Source organism: Sorex fumeus, unplaced genomic scaffold, assembly GCF_029834395.1.
Source record: "Sorex fumeus unplaced genomic scaffold, SorFum_2.1 ptg000098l, whole genome shotgun sequence".
In the NCBI taxonomy this organism is placed as follows: Eukaryota; Metazoa; Chordata; class Mammalia; order Eulipotyphla; family Soricidae; genus Sorex; species Sorex fumeus.
The window spans coordinates 72,236,689-72,256,478 of record NW_026606155.1 but is presented as its reverse complement, the minus strand read 5'-3'; the positions used below and the strand labels follow the sequence as shown (position 1 = coordinate 72,256,478).

The window sequence follows — 19,790 nt, the reverse complement described above, 5'->3', positions numbered from 1 at the left end:
CACCAGGACTGAGCTCTGAGCACAGAGCCAGGAGGACACCTTGAGTGGTCTCCAAACAAAAACCAAAACAGGCAACAACAACAATATCCAACAACCAAAAACCAGCCACTTCTGTGTAGGGCGAGTTACAGCTTCGCCTAAGTTTCTGCACGTGTGTGATCTGTGGGGTGGGGGGAGGGGTGTGGGGGGAGAGAGGCTTTGGGTGGGGGCACCATGCATGGCCCTTTGCGTTACACCCAGGAGGAAGGGCGCAGACAGGGAGAGGGGAGGAATTGTTCTCCATTTCCCTCAAAGGAAAAGAGAGCAATAAACCTGAGCTTATAAAGAGGTTTCTTTTCTGCTCATTAAGATGGAACGTACTGGAACACATTATCTCAAGGACACTGAAAAATTCCTGGGTTGGGAGTGGGAGAGCACTGGCCTGAGGGGTGAGGACCTGCCTGGGCTTCACCCCCAGGGCCATGTCCCTCACCCCCACTCCAGCAGCACACTGGTATGCCTGGGTATTGCCCTTCCTGTGGGGACGAGGGTCCTGGATGCGGAAGAGCAGTTTCTGCCCCCCTCTGCAGAGGTCAGAGGAGGCTGACTGAGCTTGCATGGGAGGGATGGGGGTCTCACTCTTGGGTCAATTTCTGAGTTCCCCCTCGGTGGGGTGCTGGCAGGGTCCAGGTGAGGGGTGCTTGACAGCCTTCCTTTCAGCAGCGGCTTAGCTCGAGTCAGGGACCACGGCTTTATCTCCTGGGACAGTTTGCACCTGCTGGCCTAAGGGGACAGCCACTGGGTTGCACTCCTGCAGACGATCTCCACACAAGGCGTCACTGACCCGCGGCAAAAGAGACTTGGCGTCCAGCTGCCCAGGCCACCCTATGGCCTGCTTTCCCTCTGAGGCTGTGGCCTGAACAGCCTGAAGCTTCTCAAATTTTAGATAGAGGGTAAAGGTGGCCTCTTGTCCAGGGCACTCTGGCAGCATCAGGAGGAAAAAGGAAGCTGCGATTGCAGACAGGACAGCCTGAAACTGCAGCGGCTGCACTCACATGTCCTCCTTCCCACCAGCATGTGTCCCTTCTCAGGCAGAAAAGCACAAGGTTCCCTGCATCCCCACGCCCCCTGCCCCCAGAGCCCGCTCCCATAGCTTCTGGACACACACACACACACACACACACACACACACTGAAGTGGCAGAGAGGAAGGAGACCCAGAGACAGACTATCTCACACATCCTCACACCCCCACAAAGACCCCCCTCCCCCCCCACGGAAAGTGAAGAGGAAGAGAGAAGGAGACCCAGAGACAGGACCATCATACACACAACACACACACACACACACACACACACACACAGAGTAAAGAGGAAGAAAGGAAGGAGACCCAGAGACAGAATCATCACGTCCCCCCCGCCACATACACACACGAAGTAAAGAGGAAGGAGACCCAGAGATAGGACCATCTCACACACACACACACACACCACGTACACATGAGAAGAGGAAGAGAGAAAGGAGATCCAGAGACAGGCCAACCATAACCACCACCACCACCACCACCACACACACACACACACACACGGGGAAAAAAAAGAGGAAGAGAGCAAGGAGACCCAGAGACAGGACCATCACACACACACACACCACATACACACACACACACACACCCGCCACCCCTCCCACCCCACCCCCCACACACACACACGAGGAAGAGAGAAAAGAGACCCAGAGACAGGGCCTTCACCCCCCCCCCCGCCCCAACACACACACACACACACACACACACACAGGAAATAAAGAGGAAGAAAGGAAGGATGCCCAGCGACAGGACCACCACTGAGAAGGTCCAGAGCAGCCACTTACACAAGCAGATGGCAGCCAGGAGTCGAAGGCCGGACTCCGGGGGGAAGCAGGTGGGAAAGAGCGGCTGGAGCACATAGTTGGAGAAGGTGAGGGCGATGACAGCCTGGTTGGTGGGGTAGATCACCAGCACCGCGATCCACAGCCTCAGGAACCTGCAGGGAGAACAAGACAGGGCTTGCGTGGAGACAGCTGAGACCCCCGTGGCCGCACAGGCATGGCGGGAATTCAGAAGACAGCAGGGGGAGCCCTGGCCGGACCAGGAGCAGTGGCAGAGGTCAGCAGGCCAAAGGGCTCAGTTTCTTTCTTGTTGAGAACTGCTGAGGAGTCCAGCTTCCACTCAGACACACATGACAATGACAGAAAAATGATTTAATGAGAAAGGGCCAAGTTTCAACATGGAGAACATATTTTTTTGGTATTCTCTCCCCTTACCCTCTTTCATAATCTCTCTGTCCCCACCCCTCTAACATCCAGTGGTGGAAAACAAAAGTTGCAACCCCAATTATCTACTTTATTTTTTGGCATGGGGGAGGGGTGTTTGGGACCACACGCAGCTGCGCTCAAGGCTTTCTCCTGGCTCAGCACTCAGGGATCACTCCTGGCAGGGCTTCGGGGACCGCGTGGCTGCCAGGGAATGAACCCAGGTAAGTCACATGAAAGGTAAATGCTCTACCAACTTACTATCTCTCGGGTCCCATCAGGCCCTGCCAATCTGCCAATGGTTCGAAGAGTAAAGAAACTGCCTGAAAGGGGCAGGAATGATAGTACAGCAGGTAGGGCGTTTGCTTTGCATGCGGCCGACCAGGGTTCAATCCCCGGCATCCCATATGGTCCCCTAAGTACCGCCAGTAGTAATTCCTGCGTGCAGAGCCAGGAGTAACCCCTAAGCGTCGCTGGATGTGACCCAAAAAGAAAAAAAAAAAAAAGAAAATGCCTGAATAGGCACGGGCGCGAGGGGGGGGGAGGCGGGAGGGGCAAGTGTCCCCCACACAAGTGCTCACTGGCTCACTGCGGGGCTCAACTCTTGAGCAGTTCGGTGGAAACCGAGGAAATTCAAGATGAGGGCCTGGCCCTAGAGGGAGGTTTTCATCCTTGCGAATGTGAGAAAGGGGTTCTCTTTAGTAGCTGCTCTCACTGGTTGGATAAAAGGGGCCTTGTGCTGGGCCACACAGAAGGTTCAGGGGCTAAGGTACTCGCCTTGTTGGTGCAGCAGCTTAACCTGGCTCAATCCTCAGCACCAGATATGGTCCCCTGAGAGCGATCCCTGAGTACAGAGCCAGGATTAAGCCCTGAGCGCTATTGTGCTGGGCCAGCCCCCACCCACAGGCAAGCAGGGGGGGTGGACTTTGCACTGTGAGGTGCTTTCGGGTGTCTTAGGTAAGCCTGACACAGACTCCTAGTTTGTGCTTACAATCTTCCCCGGTTGGATCAACATAAGGATGATGAAAACGAACACCCCAGCCGGTTGTTCTGCCATGCGCAGGGCTACGCTAGAAACCGTGACACAGAGGCTCAAAGGGATCCCAACCTCTGGCTTTCCCCAGAAAATGGCACCCCAACCAGAGGCTGCCTGCATCCCAGGAGGGCGCTGCAGGCCCCCTTACCCAGCCAGGCCTCCAAAGATGTCCTTTACATAGGAGTAGTCTCCTCCGGATTTGGGGATGGTGACCCCCAGCTCTGCGTAACACAGGGCTCCCACCGCCGTGATGAGCCCCGTGACGATCCAGACGATGAGTGCGAAGCCTACGGAGCCGGCATTCTCCAGCACACCCTTGGGCGAGACAAAGATTCCAGAGCCAATGATGTTTCCTGCATAAGGAACCAAGGAAGACACTGTCAGCACCGTGGAGGTGGGGGGGGGCAGCTGCCGAGGTGAATGCCTCTCAGATCTGGTGGGAAAACCGCTTTTGGGAGGTGTGAATCACAATCAGATGGGGTGCTGAGTAGCGATTCTGTTTCTCAGTAGGGGCCAGAGGGCCAGACAGTGGACATGATGTATGACTAAGACCATGGCCAGGCACTTCCCATTGCCATTCAGTCCTCAAAGGACAATACCACGGGTTGGATCAAATTCATCCATTTTAGGGGCTCCGGGGATGAGGGAGATGGCTCAATGAGGTAAGCAGCTGCGCTGTATGAAGATGACCTGGTTTGAGCCCTGGCACCACACGGTCCCCCTGAGAATGACCCAAGTTCAGGGTTCATAACTGCACCTGAGCCAGTGTGGGCCCCAACAAAATGAATGTTCCCTCTTTACAGATGAGGAAACTGAGTCTCTGAGCTACATGGTATGCTGTCCACAGAACAATAAGTGGGAGCCAAGGTCTGAAGATCAGGACTTTCTCACACGGTCCAGCCTTGGTAGCAAGACTTAAGACGGGTCATCAACAGCAGGACTGGAAAAGCAGGCTAGGCTCAGAGGCCGGAGAACAACCAGTTACAACATTTCAAGAATGAGCCGAAGGGCAGCAATGTTTGAAGAAACCCCTTGACCAGGGTTTTTTTTTTTAAGACCTGGGGAGCATTGTCACACTCCTGAAGGCTGGCCTCTACCCCAGAAAGGACAGCCTCCGGCTTTGGTGAGGAACATCAAAGAGCTTATAACTGGAGTCAGCAGTTTGGAAGTAGTTTGTAGAGGGCACAATGAGTAAACCCTCCACATTGTGTTCTTCCAGAGGTCACTCCCCCCATTGTTTCAAGTGACCGTCCAAAGCCTCATGGAATTCAGGGAGAGAAGGGAAAAGCAGGGGGCAAGGGGCTTCTCTAGGTCTCATACTCAGAGAGTAACAGAAGGCCAGAGACCAGCTTCCAGTTCCATGACCAATGTGGGAGACACTGTCCTGGTGCTTAACCCAACACTTCATGCACTTCTGCTGCAGCTGACAGGGGCTGGTAGGACTGGCAGCAAGAGTGAATGGGCTGCTAGTGCAGGGCAGGAAGGAGGTGGGGTTCAAGCAGCTCCATGCCCGAGCATCCTTTTGTCCACCTCTAGTGTGATGAGGGCTCACTGGATGACTGCTCTGATAACAATCCCCATTCCACCAGTGGCCTGAGGGGAGGCAGACTCACTGGATCCAGAGAATTCAAAGGTCTGTTACGCTCATCCATGTTCTGAAGACACCAAAAATCCTCGCCACATCTCTTCTCTGCTTTGGAACTTATTCTGGGCTCAGTGAGATGCAGAGGGTGACATTTACATAAGCTCACTTTTCCGAAACCACTTTTGGAACTCAACCTCATTCCAGTCCTGACATTTTCACTTCTGCACCAAAATTCAGTATTTTCTCCCCAGCCCACACAGGTAAGGAGAGCGGCCTTATCCGCAGGGCACATAGGTGAGGAGAGGGACCCAGGGGTGTCACTCAGTGGTATGTTGTATACAGGAGGCCCTGGGATATATCTGTTCCACAACCATGCAATCACGTTCTATATATTCTGGGAAGCAGAGTGCCCTGCCCCTCTGCCCCTTTTCAGACTTTGCACATCATGAGATGAGAACCGGGAGAGGGGACCAAATGGGCACAGAAGGAGTCAATCTACAATTCAGATTCCAGGGCCAGAAAGATAGTCCAGAAGGTGAGGGCATTTGCCTTCCACGCATCCAACCTGGGTTTGATACCCGGCATCCCTGCTGGTCCCTCGAGTCCACAAGGAGTGATTCCTGAATGCAGAGCCAGGAGTCAACCCTGAGCATGGCCAGGTATGGCCCAAAACTCTAAAAATAAAAGAAATGCAGAATCACATGGCATGGGGCCACAGCCAGTTGGAGAAGAAATACTTTTCTGTCACAACTCTCTTGTTCTGAGGGCTAATAATCTAGCAACTGAGCAAGACTGTATGCAGGGTTGAAGCTAATACACACAACAGCCCCTCACTCACATTTTGTTCTCTTCTCCTGCTGTTAACGATGGGCGTGGTGGGATTGTACCCAGGTCCTCATACATGAGAAGCAGGGACTCTACCACTGAGGTACAACCCCAAAGCCCTTCATTCAAATCTGAGATATAAAGAGAGAAATCAGGCAAAATCAAGCAAAGAGATTCTGGGTTTGGCCAGATCTGGGTGTTACAAATCCTAAACATCAGGCAAAGAGAGATTCTGGTTATTACCAATTTTATTTTGGGGGGGGGGGGCATACCCAATTGATGCTCAGGAGTTACTCCTGGCTCTGCACTCGGGAATGCTCAGGGAACCATATGGGGATCAAACCTGGGTCAGCTATGTGCAAGGCTAGTGCCCTACCCATACTACCAGCACTTGGGTTTCAGGTGTAACCATTTATTAGAGGGATTTCCTGTTCTTGTCCTTCATGCCAAGGTGCAGGAGTATCTTTCAGACCTCCTTTCTCCTTGACCTGTGCCCTTGGTGCCTGAGGAGTGAATGTTGGGTGAAGGAGTGAAGGGAGACATGGTCCCAGCACTCAGGACACATCCACCCACCCCTTCTCCTGTACAGTGAACCTGCCATGGTCCACAATGGAAACCCAATGCTGAGAGTGAAAGCAGGGCTGGGTAAGAGTGTTGAAAGATGTTGGTAAATCCCTTGCCCAGCAGGAATTTATCAGAACTGATCTACAGGGCATTTAGAATCCAGCCAAGAAGAGAGCAATACAATTAGGGCTATAAATCTGAGCTCAAGAAGTTATAAAAACAATACTGAGGAAAAACAAGGCTTAACTTTGGTCCTTCAGAAGGGAGGTGTGGAGGTGGCTAGTTTTTTTTTCTCTAAACTAGGAATGGCTGCGGAGAGGGAGAAAATGAGGGTGGATAAGGTGGGAAAAAAATCAGATCGTCTCGGGAATGAAGCGTGTCAACAACCCTTGGACGGTGCTTGGGAAACCAACACCACAGTGGAGACCAACAGTCCCTCTGTCCTGCTGAGGTTTCAAAGCTTCCAGTGTGTGTGGGGAGCCCCGAAGGTGACAAGTGCCTCACTGACAGCCTTCTTGGGGTCTGACCACTTCCGGACTCTTGTATTCCTGGATAGCAAAGGTCCTTCCATGGAGTTGCTGGAATAACAGTGGAGCTCATCCTATGTTGTCTTGGGTTGAGAGTTCTTTTGGGGGAAGGAATGTGGGGGTGAGGGGCATACCCGGCAGTGCCCAGGTTTGGCTGCTTGCAAGGCAAGTGTACTATCTTTCCCACCCCCAAGGATTCTTATTTTATAAAAACTGGGTCTCCCCTGGCCCTGTCTGAGTTTTGACCTAATTAAAATAACACATGAAATCTAAAAAAAAAAATTGTTTTTTAATTATGCTAGCCAAAACTGTGCGCCAAAGAACAGGAAGAGGAGGAGGACAGCTGTCCGCTGATACTAGGAAGCTACCACATAGAAAATAAAAATCAGATAACATCAATCTTAGCAGCCTCTAAGGAATGTCACTCAGAGGAGCCATCTGGAGCTGACCAAACACTTACTCAAAAGTTGTTACCAGGGGCAGGAGTGATAGCACAGCGGGTACGGCGTTTGCCTTGCATGTGGTCGACCTGGGTTCAATTCCCAGCATCCCATATGGTCCCCCAAGCACGGCCAGGAGTAATTCCTGAGTGCATGAACCAGGAGTAACCCCTGTACATCGCTGGGTGTGACCCAAAAAAGCAAAAAAAAAAAAAAAAAAGTTGTTACCAACTGGGCTGAAGTACAGCAGGAAGGGTGCTTGCCTTGCATGGGGCCAACCTGGGTTCAATACCTAGCAACGTATATGGTCCCCAAGCACCACCAGGAGTAATTCCTAAGTGCAGAACCAGAAGTAACCTCTGAGCACTGTGGGGTCGAATCTCAAAAACAAACCAAAAAAAAGTTGTATCTATCATACACTGCAGTAGGGCGTTTGCCTTGCACGCAGCCAACATGGCCGACCCGAGTTCGATTCCTCTGCCCCTCTCGGAGAGCCCGGCAAGCTACCGAGAGTATCTCGCCCGCATGGCAGAACCTGGCAAGCTACCCGTGATGTATACGATATGCCAAACACAGTAACAACAAAGTCTCCAGTGGAGATGTTACTGGGCCCGCTTGAGCAAATCGATGAACAACGGGAGGACAGTGATTTTTTTATCATACACATCATCAGTGTGAACAGATGGTTAATATCTATCTCCCCCAATTATGGAAGACCCATAAGAGCAGAGACCAGGCTGCCTGCTCTAGCCTGTGGCACACAAGACACTTCATCAAAGTTTACCAAGTGAGGGCTGGGGAGAGACCTTCCAGGGGAGCCCAGGCTCTATGGTGGGAGCCTGGATCCATCCCAGCACTGCACACTTCTTCAAGTGCTAGACAGAGCAACCTCCAAGCATCTGGTAGGGGTTGCCCCCAAATACCCTCTTGCAAATAACCCCCTGAATAAGGTTCGGGGGCTGTGGTATGTGAAGCCCTGGGTTCTCTAGCACCAGCACACCAAAAAGAAATCAATAAAAATTTACCAAATGAGGGGCTGGAGCGATAGTACAGCAGGGAGGACGTTTGCCTTACATGCGGCCGACCCAGGTTTGATCCCCACCATCCCAGGTGGTCCCCAGCACTGCCAGGAGTAATTCCTGAGTGCAGAACCAAGAGTAACCCCAGAGCATCGCTGGGTGTGACCAAAAAAAAAATTACCAAATGAAGGATGTTTGATATCAGACTAGGACATATCTCCATAAAGTAATCACACAGACCTTTTTTCTGGAAACTTCATGTTCTGAGAATTATGTCCAGTGTGCACGGCAGGCAGAACAAAGCACCTCTCTCTTCACTGCTGAAGAGAGCAGACTGGCTATTCTTGCCATCTCCAATTTGGAGGGAAAGAAAGTAGGGCAACCATTATTCCCACTTTCCAAATGCGAAAAACTAGGGAGTTATGACTGCCCATATTTGGTAAGACCGAGTGTCAGTTACTGGCCTAAACCAATGGGTACCTTAACAGTGGCTGCATTAGAAATGAAATCTTATATAGCCTCAAGGTATACACCCTCCCCCCCATAACCATTTTATAGGCACCACTCACTCAACCAGCTAGATCACAAAACACACTTAAGAAAATAGATCTTACTCTTTCTATTGCAAAACCACCTTCAGTGGGAATTTACAAAGTGCTCACACTGGTGACCTTACCAGGTTCCCGAAAGTACTCACTCAGGCGCACACAGGGCAGATACTATCATTGCTGTTTACCTTTGTGAAGACTGAGGTTACAGGAGTAGGTGGGATCTGATCCAGTCACATATGCACAGGGCTCAGGCTGGCTCAGAGGCCAAGTCCTTGGCCTCCTGGTCCAAGGGCTCCTCCCTAATCCACTGCCTTCCTTGGGAAGTTGCACAACATACACTTTAACTTATGGCTCTAAACTTGGACACTGTCCAAGTGAAGCTTTTCTGGAGTGGCTCTGCTGAGGGGCAACCTGAGATGGGACTTTTCTACCTCATCTGTGAGTTTTTTAGCGTGCAGTATCAGGGATTGAACCCAGGGCCTCACACATGCCTCATACATGCCCGTAGCCAATGTTTTCTACTCTTGAGTAGCATCCCTTATCCCCAATGCTTTTTAAATCGTGGGGGAACTATACCCAAGGGGTTCCTCACAGCTTGGAGTAGGGGGTTATGCCCAGTGGTACCTAGGGGACCACGCAATACCAGGGATACAACCTGGGCTTCTTGCATGCAAAACATGTGCTCCAGCCCATTGAGCTATCTCCTCAGCCCATGATACCTTTATTTTTTTGGTGGAGGGCACACACCTGGTGGTGCTCAGAGGTTAACTCCTGGCTCTATGCTCAGGAATTCTTCCTGGAAGGGCTTTGGGGAACATATGGGATGCCAAGAGTAGAACTTGACTTGCCCTCGAGCAAAGCAAGCAGCAGTACTCTTTCTCTAGCCCCTCTTTTTTTTATGACCCCGAGTTTTTGTTAAACAGTTTGTATTATTAATCATTTTTAATTGATACACTGTTGTAAAATTGTTCATGATGGAGTTCCAATCATACAATGTTCCAAGACCCCTCCCTTCACCAGTGGTACATTTCCCACCACCATGTCTCTAATTTTCCTCCCACCCATTTCCCCTCCCCTGGCACTTTTTTTCCCTTTTGGGGATTATGGCTTGTAATACAGATACTGAAAGATTATCATGCACAGCCCTTTCCCTACCTTCAGCACTAAGTTCTTGTCCAGAGTGATCATTTCCACCCGTTATTGTCATAGTGGTCCCATCTCTATCCTGACTGCCCTCCGCCACCGCCGCCCCCCAACTCCCACCACCCCCACACACACTTATGCACTTGTGGCAAGCTTCCAACTGTGGACCAGCGTGGCCTCTGTTTTTTCTGACCTTGGGATATTAAGTCTCACACTATGTTTTTTAATATCCCACAAATTAGTGCAGCTATTCTATGTCCCCATTCTTGAGGAGGAGGAAGAAGAAAGCTAATCACAGTGGGGGGAGAGGGGGAGGGGTTTCCTCTACTATTTTCTTCGTAGACTAGTAAAATAGTTCAAGAAAGAGACCAGTGGTCTGCTATAGCCATGGTACTTAAGGTCAGGGTTCAGTCCTCTCTTTCATCCACCTAAGTCATAAAAGACTCATTTTATTACATGGACCTTTTCTAGTGAAAAATGGGCCCTAGCATGCCTGGACACTGAGGCCTAGTTTGGCATGTTCTAATCAAAGAAAAGCAAACCAGTCTATTAAAAAGGGACCAGGTTGTTACCAATGGGCAAGTCTTCACTGGAAAAATTTCTGGAATTGAGAGGATCCATATTTGCCATGCACTAAATTCCCTCACCTGTGGGCCAAAACCCATGTGACTCCTATTAAGGCCTTACTCACATCCAGGCCTGTCCACACTAGAACACTGTAGCCAAAGAATTTCTAGGTGGGCCAGAGAGATAGCTCAATGGGCTGGAGCACCAAGTTTGATCCCTGGCACTGTCTGGTCCCCTGAGCATTTCCAGAAGCCATTCCCCCACACATAGGGCAAAGAGTAGCCCTTGAGCACCACTGGATGTGACCCAAATAAGCAACAAGAACAACAAAGCATTTGCAAGGTCATGGAATTGTAAATTTCTGGCACCTGCAGACTCTTAAAACCAAAAGGGGACTGGAGAGAGTATAGTGGGTAGGGTGCTTTCCTTGCATGCTGCTGACCCGGGTTTGATCCATGGCACCCCATATGGTCCCTGAGTCCTGCCAGAAGCGATCTCTGAGTCAGAACCAGGAGGAAGCCCTGAGCATCATTAGGTGTGACTCAAAAAACAAAAAGAAGAAATTAATCAAGGCAGGTTTCCACTTGGACCTCCAAGTGTCTGTCCATTTCCACGCGGTTTGGAGAAGGTCGAGGCAGACCATCTCTATGCTTTGGCCACCAAGGAACTGGAAGATCTCAGGAGTGTCAAGATCAGAATTATAGAAGATTTGGACTCGAGAGAGTGGTACATGGAAGCTGGAGCCTGGGTTTGAGCCCCGTGACAGGCCAGGAAGATCACCAGGTCTCCCTTGTTTTGCATACTCTCCCCTCCGGCCTGAACAAACAGCATCGCAGGAGACAGCAGGGCTAGCCTCCAGCACACACCTGGGACCTCCCCCCACAGAACTCCCCAGGCAGGATAGCTATCGTTTGGAATGGCCTGCAGCACAATGGACAAAGCTAGACTTACGGTGCCAGGAGCCTGCACTCACAAGCCAGGCCACTTAGATGTTCCAGAAAGTCCTTTCCTACCTGCGCCTGCCTGTGGAGGTCAAAGGATCTATATGGGGCAATTTATACCCAGGACGTGCTAGCAAAATGCAAGGAAATACTAGAATTATAGCAGCAGGGATAGAGATCAGCCCAAGAAGAATCCAACGGGCTTGGCTCCAACATAGCAAAGCAGAGCCAGGACCATGAGGCATTCTGAGTCATCTGTCTGCTTGTCTAGGTATAATTTTTAGATGCTGCAGGTGGGCGGCCAGCAGGTAATTGCATCGCAAGTATTTACTGAGCACCCACTCTACATGCTTGCTTTAGAAGGTAACTGGAAAGCACTTGTTCATACATGGACTTTTAATGAACTAGATGGAGCCCCCCCTGCCACGGAGACAGGCATCCTGGCGGCCCGAGGGGCCTTAACTATCCCATTAAGGATCCATCTCTGGCCTCCAGCATCTCCCTGTCTGGTGGGAACACCAGGTACCAACCACGAGAGGCTCTCTCTACTTCATTCAGCACCCACCCCTCTGGTCCAGGGCACCCTGTTGGCAATGCCTGCACAGCAGGTTGGGTTGTCAAACTTGGAGAGGAGGTGGCACTGTTACCTAGTGGGCAGAGGCCTGGAACGCTGCTCAGCACTGTACAAGGCATGGGACAGTGTCCCACCAAAAAAGAGAAAAGATAAAAAAAAAAAAAGAAATACCTAGCTCTGTGCTAACAGTGCCAAGGCAGAAAAAACCCTGCTCTACTTTTCAAGCCTCAATATAACTACTAAGTAAATCTCTGAAGTCCCTTTGAGATTTGAAGTTAGATGATATATTTGTTTCTCTTTTGAGGGTTGGTTTTTGTGCCATACCTGAGGCTACTCTTCATGAGGTGCCAGAAGGAGAGTACCATGTAGCATCAGGATGGGGATCGAACCCAAGACACCACACACAGTGTGTGGGCTACAATCTCTTGACATACATCCCTGGCCCAGAGGGTTACATTTTTTTCTCTATTTTCTTTTCTTTTTGTTTCTCAGTCATTAATGCGAGTCTCAAGACTTACTCCTGGCTCTGAACTCAGGCATTGCTCAGGGGACTACATGGGGTGCTGAAGACCAAACCCAGATCAGTCGCATATAAGACAAACGCATTTCCTTCTACTATCAATCTCTCCAGTTGCTGGTGGCTCTTAATTTTTAAGTTAAGAACAAAAATATATTGTTCACAGAACTCATTTTTAAATTAAAAACATTTTTTTGTTTTGGCAAAATATGGTAAAAATAATTTTACTATTTTAACCATTTTTTACTGTACAATGCTTTAATTCTAAACATATTCACATTGTTACAACACAAATCAGCAGTGAATGATTTTAAGTGGGGTCGGATCAATAGTACAGTGGGTAGGGTGTTTGCCTTGCACGTGGTCAATCCCCAGCACCCCATATGGTCCCCTGAGCACTGCCAGGAATGATCCCTGAGGTCAGAGCCAGGAGTAAGCCCTGAGCACCAACAGGTGTGGCCCAAAAAAACAAACAAAATTTGTTTAGGGATGAAGAGTAGTATAGCCTGCTGGGTACTTGCATTGGGTTCGATCCCTGGCACCCCATGTGGTACATCAGAGTCATCCTTGAGCACAGAGCCAGGAGTAAGATCTGAGCACTGATGGGTATGGTCCAAAAATTTATAAAAATCTTATTAATAAAAATTTTATTAAAGTTTAGATAACACCGCTACACTAATGTTAACAGTGAAGACTGATTTCACAGGTACCGTACCCCACCAACCCTGAAGTGCCCAAAACTCTCCCACATTCCGTGTGTCACCTCTAGTCTGCTTCTTCTTTCTTCCCATTCCTTCCCCTGGAAGATTTGCTTTTGATTGCTATTATTCAATAAATACTTTCTAAGTGAAAATGTGGAAATGAGGAAGGCCCGATGTCCGCCTTTAAAGGACCCCATGTAGAAGGTGGGGCATTCCGGGCTCGTCCTTCACGCCCTACCAAGGTCTCGAGTTGCCCCCCACGAGCGGCTCTCTAGCATGGCCATGGCGCTAGAGCCACAGAAACCAATCTCATAATTGTCTGACTCTCGGCAGAAATACTTCCAGGTTTAATTAGTAAAATATCAGAAATCCAAAATTGTGCTGGCTGCGCTAGCAGCGCGCATCATCATTTGATTCTTGTAACTAGCTATAGAAACAAATTATTTCAGAATGTCTTTTCAACAGGTCTGATTTTGGGGTGTAAACTCTGCATAATAATAATGCATCTTTTGTCGAAACAATGAATCTAATCAAAGTAGATAGAGTGTTAACTAGAATTCATCTGCCTCACAGGCATTGGGAGGGTTGGGGGGGTTATATTGGGGTTCTTCTTGGTGAAAAATAAGTACTGGTGAAGGGAAATGTGTTTGATGATTGCATGACTGAGGCTTAAACCTGAAAGCTTTGTACCTTTTCCCACAGTGATTCAATAAAAAAATAAATTTTTAAAAAAATAATAATAAAAAAAATAAAGACCCTATGTAGATACCACAGGGCTGGCAATACAGGCAGAAGCTGCAAGAGTGCTACTGCAAGCAAGTTATCAGGCATGGAAAAGGTCACAGCATGGCTGGACAGAAAACACTTGCTGGAAGAGGGGAAGCATAAGACTGACACTGAGGAGTAAGTAGACCCAGATCAACAGAGACCCAACTGCTGGTCAAGGCTGGTCACAAAGACTCAGCTGAATCGGACAGTTCTTATCACTGATCTCAATTTCTAAAACCAGAATCAGTATGGGTGAGAGTGTGAATATATATGTGTGCAAATGTGTGTGTGGGGGAGGGTGGTAGTAGTGGTAGTGGCGGGAGGGGGAGAGTTTTGACAACGGACTATGGGTGGTCAAGTAGGAGCTCCAAGGAAAGAAAAACTAATATTTGTTGAACATATACCATGGGAGACTAGCTTTGTTTTACTACTCCACAAGGAACTTCCATTCCACAGCAAAAAGAAAAAAGTTAGTAAATAAGGAAGTAGTTTGCAAACCCCAAACTGTCTCCAAATATTATGTCTTCTGCTCTAGCCTAGACAGTTCCTCCCTTTCCTTAACAACTGACGTAAATCATGGCAAAATTCATTATGTGCTTTCTATTTCCAGCATTAGCCCCACTTAACAAATGCTTCCTTATCCCTAAGGCCTTTCTATGTCAGCTGCTTACTAAACACTTCATGCAAAACTGTGTATTAAAGCAACAGCTAAAAGCATATATGCATTTTAGAGATATGCAAAAAGGAACTTTTACGATCTACATACAGATGAGAAAAATACACTAATAATTCTGCCTTAACAGTACTCTCTCTGCGCAATCTACTTTCATAATGCGCAGCTCTGTCGTGACTGCCTGGAACCTTTCCCCAGAAGTGAAGTGACATCACTGGCAAGAAGCGAGGATATTTAAAGGAGAGCGCAATTTGATGCAAAGCTGGTAACTGTGAAAAGGATGAGGGGTAAGATGTGATCGATAAAGCCTGGGAGAGCAAACTTCACTCTATAAACACTACAGCTTAAAATAGACTCGAGGGGCAATTTTGCTTCTTAGAAATAAAAATCCACCAGTCCAGAGCAGAACCTTAGCACAGATGAGTTCAATGAGTGCTGAATGTTTAAAAGATGGAATAACCTAGAATCAGCAACCTACTCCTCTGTCCCAAGGTGGGCAGTTATATAATTGACCAGCTTCAGATCGGGAGGAAGAAGATTTGGGGGTGGGGGTTGGGAGATCGGGGTCCTGTGTAAGCATATTCCCGGAAGGCCATAGACTTGGCTCTTTATACTCAGATGAGAGCTAAAACTCCAGATGAGATAGTTCCTTGCCTCTTGGGTTCCTAAATGTTAGTTGTTATATTCTTGAGATCATGGCATGCCTGCTTTTCTGATACACCCCACCCCTCATCCCAAACAGTAACAACCACAAAAGCAACAACAAAAATTCAGTGAGGTGTGTTTTGGGAGGCAGAAGCTGCAGGGTTAACCCTCTGAGTCCCAAGGACAAGCCTGGTAGCTGGGTTCCTGGTAGGGCCCCAGGCAAGGGGCACCTCCCTATGAGGTCAGTGAGCTGATCTGCCTCAGAAAAGTTACATCTAAAGTGCTGGCCTCGGGCTAGAGTGATAGCACAGTGGGTAGGGCCTTTGCCTTGCATAAGGCCCACCCAGGTTTGATTCCCAGCATCCCATATGATTCCCTGAGCACCGCCAGGAGTAACCCCTGAGCATTGCTGGGTGTGACCCAAGAAGAAAAAAAAAAGTGCTGGCCTCCTAGGTCATTTGATCTGCCTACAGGTTGCTTCTGTTGCTGTTTTTCTGAATAGAATGGGCTGCCTGGTTCTGTTCCTTTGGGTGCTGTCTGTGCCTGCTGGGTGCCTATTTTCTATTGTCAACCCTAAGGATTTCCTGCTAGTCCCTCCTCACTAGAGGTCTCTGTTCTTCCAAGAGAGCATACTGTAACCCTGACAGGAGCTGCTCAAGCTGAATGTTCCGGGAGCTCTCTGGTTCCTGCAGACAGGAAACAGCAACAGGATCGCTGTCCTCTGCCCAGTGCTCCATGCTGCGAACACTCTGGGGACTCCAGGGATCCGAGTGGGAATCGTGGCTCCCTTACTGCCCAGTGGCTGAGTCATTTCAACCCTTTCTCCACCAGTACTTCTTTCTGGGCTTACAGGACAACATGCACAAGGTACTGCTCAGGGCCCGCTGCAGACCGAGCCTCCCCCAGTGGCAGGCAGCTACTTACTGTTACAACTCAGGGGTGGGGGCGGTGGGGGGTAGGGGCGGTGGGGGCGGTAGGGGGTAGGGGTGGAGTCTTGCTTCTGTCTGTTCACCTCAGATGTGTTTGTTTTGACAAGTCTCCTGAGCAAGGTTCTGCCTCAGACTTCTCTTTGAGAACAATGAGAGCTTTAAACATGTTTTCATCCTGCTTGAAGCAAACCCTAATCCCTCAAGCTTAAAAAAATATATTGAACTACAAACTCAAGAAGCAATTTTCACACTCCCTCCTCCCTCTGGTCAATCTCCAGCTGACATTTGGGGGGGGATTCAAAGTTAATATTAGCGCCTAAAACACAAGCTATTCTGGGGCTGGAGCAATAGCACAGTGAGTAGGGCGTTTGCCTTGCATCAGCTGACCCGGTTCGATTCCCAGCATCCCATATGGTCTCCTGAGCACCACCAGGGGTAATTCCTGAGTGCACAGCTAGAAGTAACCTCTGTGCATCCCCGGGTGTGACCCAGAAAGGAAAAAAAACCACACACACACACAAGTTAAAGTGATAGAGACTTGTGGGGCTGGAGCAATAGTACAGCTGGTAGGGCATTTGCCTTGCACACGGCCAACCCAGGGTTGATTCCCAGCATCTCATATGATCCCCCAAGCACCGCCAGGGGTAATTCCTGAGTGCATGAATCAGGAATGCCTGTGCAACGCCTGGTGTGACCCAAAAAGCAAAAAAAAAAGTGATGGAGACTTGCAAATGGCTCTTTGGAACCTGAAGTCTTTCCAGCTCAGACCCTTGCTATTTCTGTACAATAATACTTAAAAGTCCACACTTCTGTGTTGACAAATACCCTGTTAGGGACTTTATAGATATTCAAGGTCTTTCCTGATCATACTTTCAAGTGACTGTCCACTGTGGCCCCCTCCATGCCTCACTCTCCCCCTCCTCCAGCCTTGCCCTCATGGTTATCTGTTAGAAATCAGGACTGTTACATTTCAGAAATAAGTTGTAACATCCTGGGCAAATTATCTGCCAGCTCTGTCCTTTAATTTCCCATGTTTAAAACAGAGTTCATTAAAATCTATTCCCACAGGTTTGTGATTAGGATTAACTAAGGTAATTTATGTGGAGTTAGTGGCATTAGAACTTCATTTAATTTAAAGCTTAATTTTCTTTTGTTGTTATTTGGCCATGTCCAGCTGTGCTTGGGGATCACTTCTGGTAGTGCAGGGGACCAGGCAGTATTGAAGACTGAACTGGAGCCCTTTGAGCTATTTCCCCAGGTCCAACAAATACATTTAAAATAAAAATAATCGTTACTTGGATGAAAGTGATCTAGTAGCCAGCTGTTTCCAGCATTACTCTACAGCAAGTTAACCAAGTTCTGCTATATACACATTATAAAAAACACAAAATGGTGGGGTGGAGAGAACAGTGGGCAGGGTGCTTGCCTTGCAGTCGCCCTATCTGGGCTCAATCCTCAGCACCCCATACGATTCTCCCGAGTACCACCGGAAGTGATCCCTGTACAGAGTCAGAAATAAGTTTGACCACAGCTGGGTGTGGCCCCCAAATACACACACACACACACACACACACACACACACACACACACACACACAGAGTCTGGCATTTAATAATCACTGTTCTGTAGGCTTTATAGCCAGAATTTACATGTAGAGTCTGGATATGTATGTTCCTAAATATAAAAGTGATATAAAAAGTGCCCTACATAGTCAGTGAGTACTGGGTACCTTTCCCATGGAAGAATGCTGGTCTGGAGAAGGAACATGGACACTGAGAGTTGGTAGAAACCTGGTATGTGCTGGCAACTGCACAACATACCTCAGACTCCCCACGAAGCTTCCTGCAATTGTGCTGGGATCATTAGTTACCTTCTTCCATTTCCAGCAACTGCTCAGCTCTCCTCTACTCTGGGATACTTTTGCATGGGGAACCCACCTCTAATTTTTATCTATAAAAACCAGTGAATCAGGGGAAATGGGGGGTGGGGGGCGCGAACAGAGGCATAGTTCAGCACGGGTAAGGCCGTTGCCTTGCATGTGGCTGAACACCACCACATATTTTGGTCCCCCAAGTACTGTCAGAAATGCCTCCTGACCCTGCCACAAAAGCAGGGTGGGATTAGGGGGTTGGGGGTGCGTGGGTGGGAGTGATGCTGGGATCATTGGTGGTGGAGAGTGGGCGCTGGTGGAGGGATGGGTACTTGATCATTGTATAACTGAAACCCAAGCACAAAAATTTGTAAGTCTACAACTGTACCTCATGGTGTTTCACTTATAAAAATGCCTCCTGAACTTAGAGCCAGAGACAAATGTGGAGCAGTGCTCGGTGGGTCCCCAAAAGGAAAAACAAGATCAAGGAGGAGGTTGGGGTATGGCTCAGTGGCAGAGCATATGCCTTGCACTGTGATAAAGTCACCTAGGTTTGATCCCCTATAACGAAAATAACCATTAAGGATCTCTGCCCTAGGGGCTGACAATACAGTGGGTACAGTGCTTGCCTTGCTCGCACCTGACTTGGGTTGATTCACAGGATCTCATTGATCCCCAGAGCATCGAGGGGTAATTCCTGAATGTAGAGCCAGAAGTTAACTAACACCTGGTGCATGGCTGGGTATGATCCAAAAACTTTTGTTTTTTAAAGGTTCTCTGCCCAGGGTTCAAAGGAATACACGAAGAAAGGGAAAAGGAAAGATGGAAGATAAGCAGTAAGAAAAAAAAAAGAGGAAAGAAAAGAATAAGAAACAAAAAGAAATGAATGCTTAAGAGCAATTTAGGATTTGGGTAAGTTCTAGATTTGAATCCTATTGTCATTTTTTTAGCTGTGTGACCTTCAACAAGTTGCTTATCACTTCTATTTCTCTGCCTGGAGAAAGGAATAAATACCTACAGCATTCTGCTATTGAGATGGATAAATAAGGTATCATGTTATGTAAATGGACAGGTATCTGCCTCATAAAAAATGCCTAACAATGACACATTTTAACAGTAGTTTTACTCTCACAAATATAGGGTTTTGCTCTTCCTTCCTGCCCTAAATTCTGGGGGAACTCCAAGTTCATGAGGAAATCTTAAATTCACCTGTTGCCAATGGGTTTCCTTAGCAAAGGACAAGGAAAGCCTGGTTAGATTAGGGCAAAGGTGATATTATAAAGCTAAAATGAGGGGCTGGAGCGACAGTACAGCAGGTAGGGCGTTTGCCTTGCATGAGGCTGACACGGGTTTGATTCTCAGCATCCCATATGGTCCCCTGAGCACTGCCAGGAGTAATTCCTGAGTGTAAAAGCCATCGTCGGATGTGACCCAAAAAGCCAATAAAAAGAAAAAAAACCCTAAAATGAGTGGCTGGAGAGATAGTGCAGCCAGTTAGGCACTTGCCTTGCATGTCGCCAATCTGGGTTCAATCTGTGGCACACCATATGGTCCCCTGAGCCCTGCCAGAAGTTAAAAAGCCCTAAGCACTGGAGTGTGGTCCAAAGCAGACAAAATTAAATCAACAGACTGGTGCAATAGTACAGCA

General features: G+C 48.5%; 1 protein-coding gene across 1 annotated transcript in view; it reads right to left on the bottom strand.

Annotated features, from left to right (window-relative positions):
- The window catches only part of SLC7A8 (solute carrier family 7 member 8), a 59,935-nt gene that overhangs the window by 35,365 nt on the left and 4,780 nt on the right, over positions 1-19,790 (bottom strand). Inside the window, exons 3-4 of the mRNA XM_056133660.1 lie at positions 3,452-3,656; positions 1,848-1,999 (exon numbers count right to left, since the gene is read on the bottom strand). Coding sequence (XP_055989635.1) covers positions 1,848-1,999; positions 3,452-3,656 — 357 coding nt within the window. The remainder of the gene's footprint in view (positions 1-1,847; positions 2,000-3,451; positions 3,657-19,790) is intronic.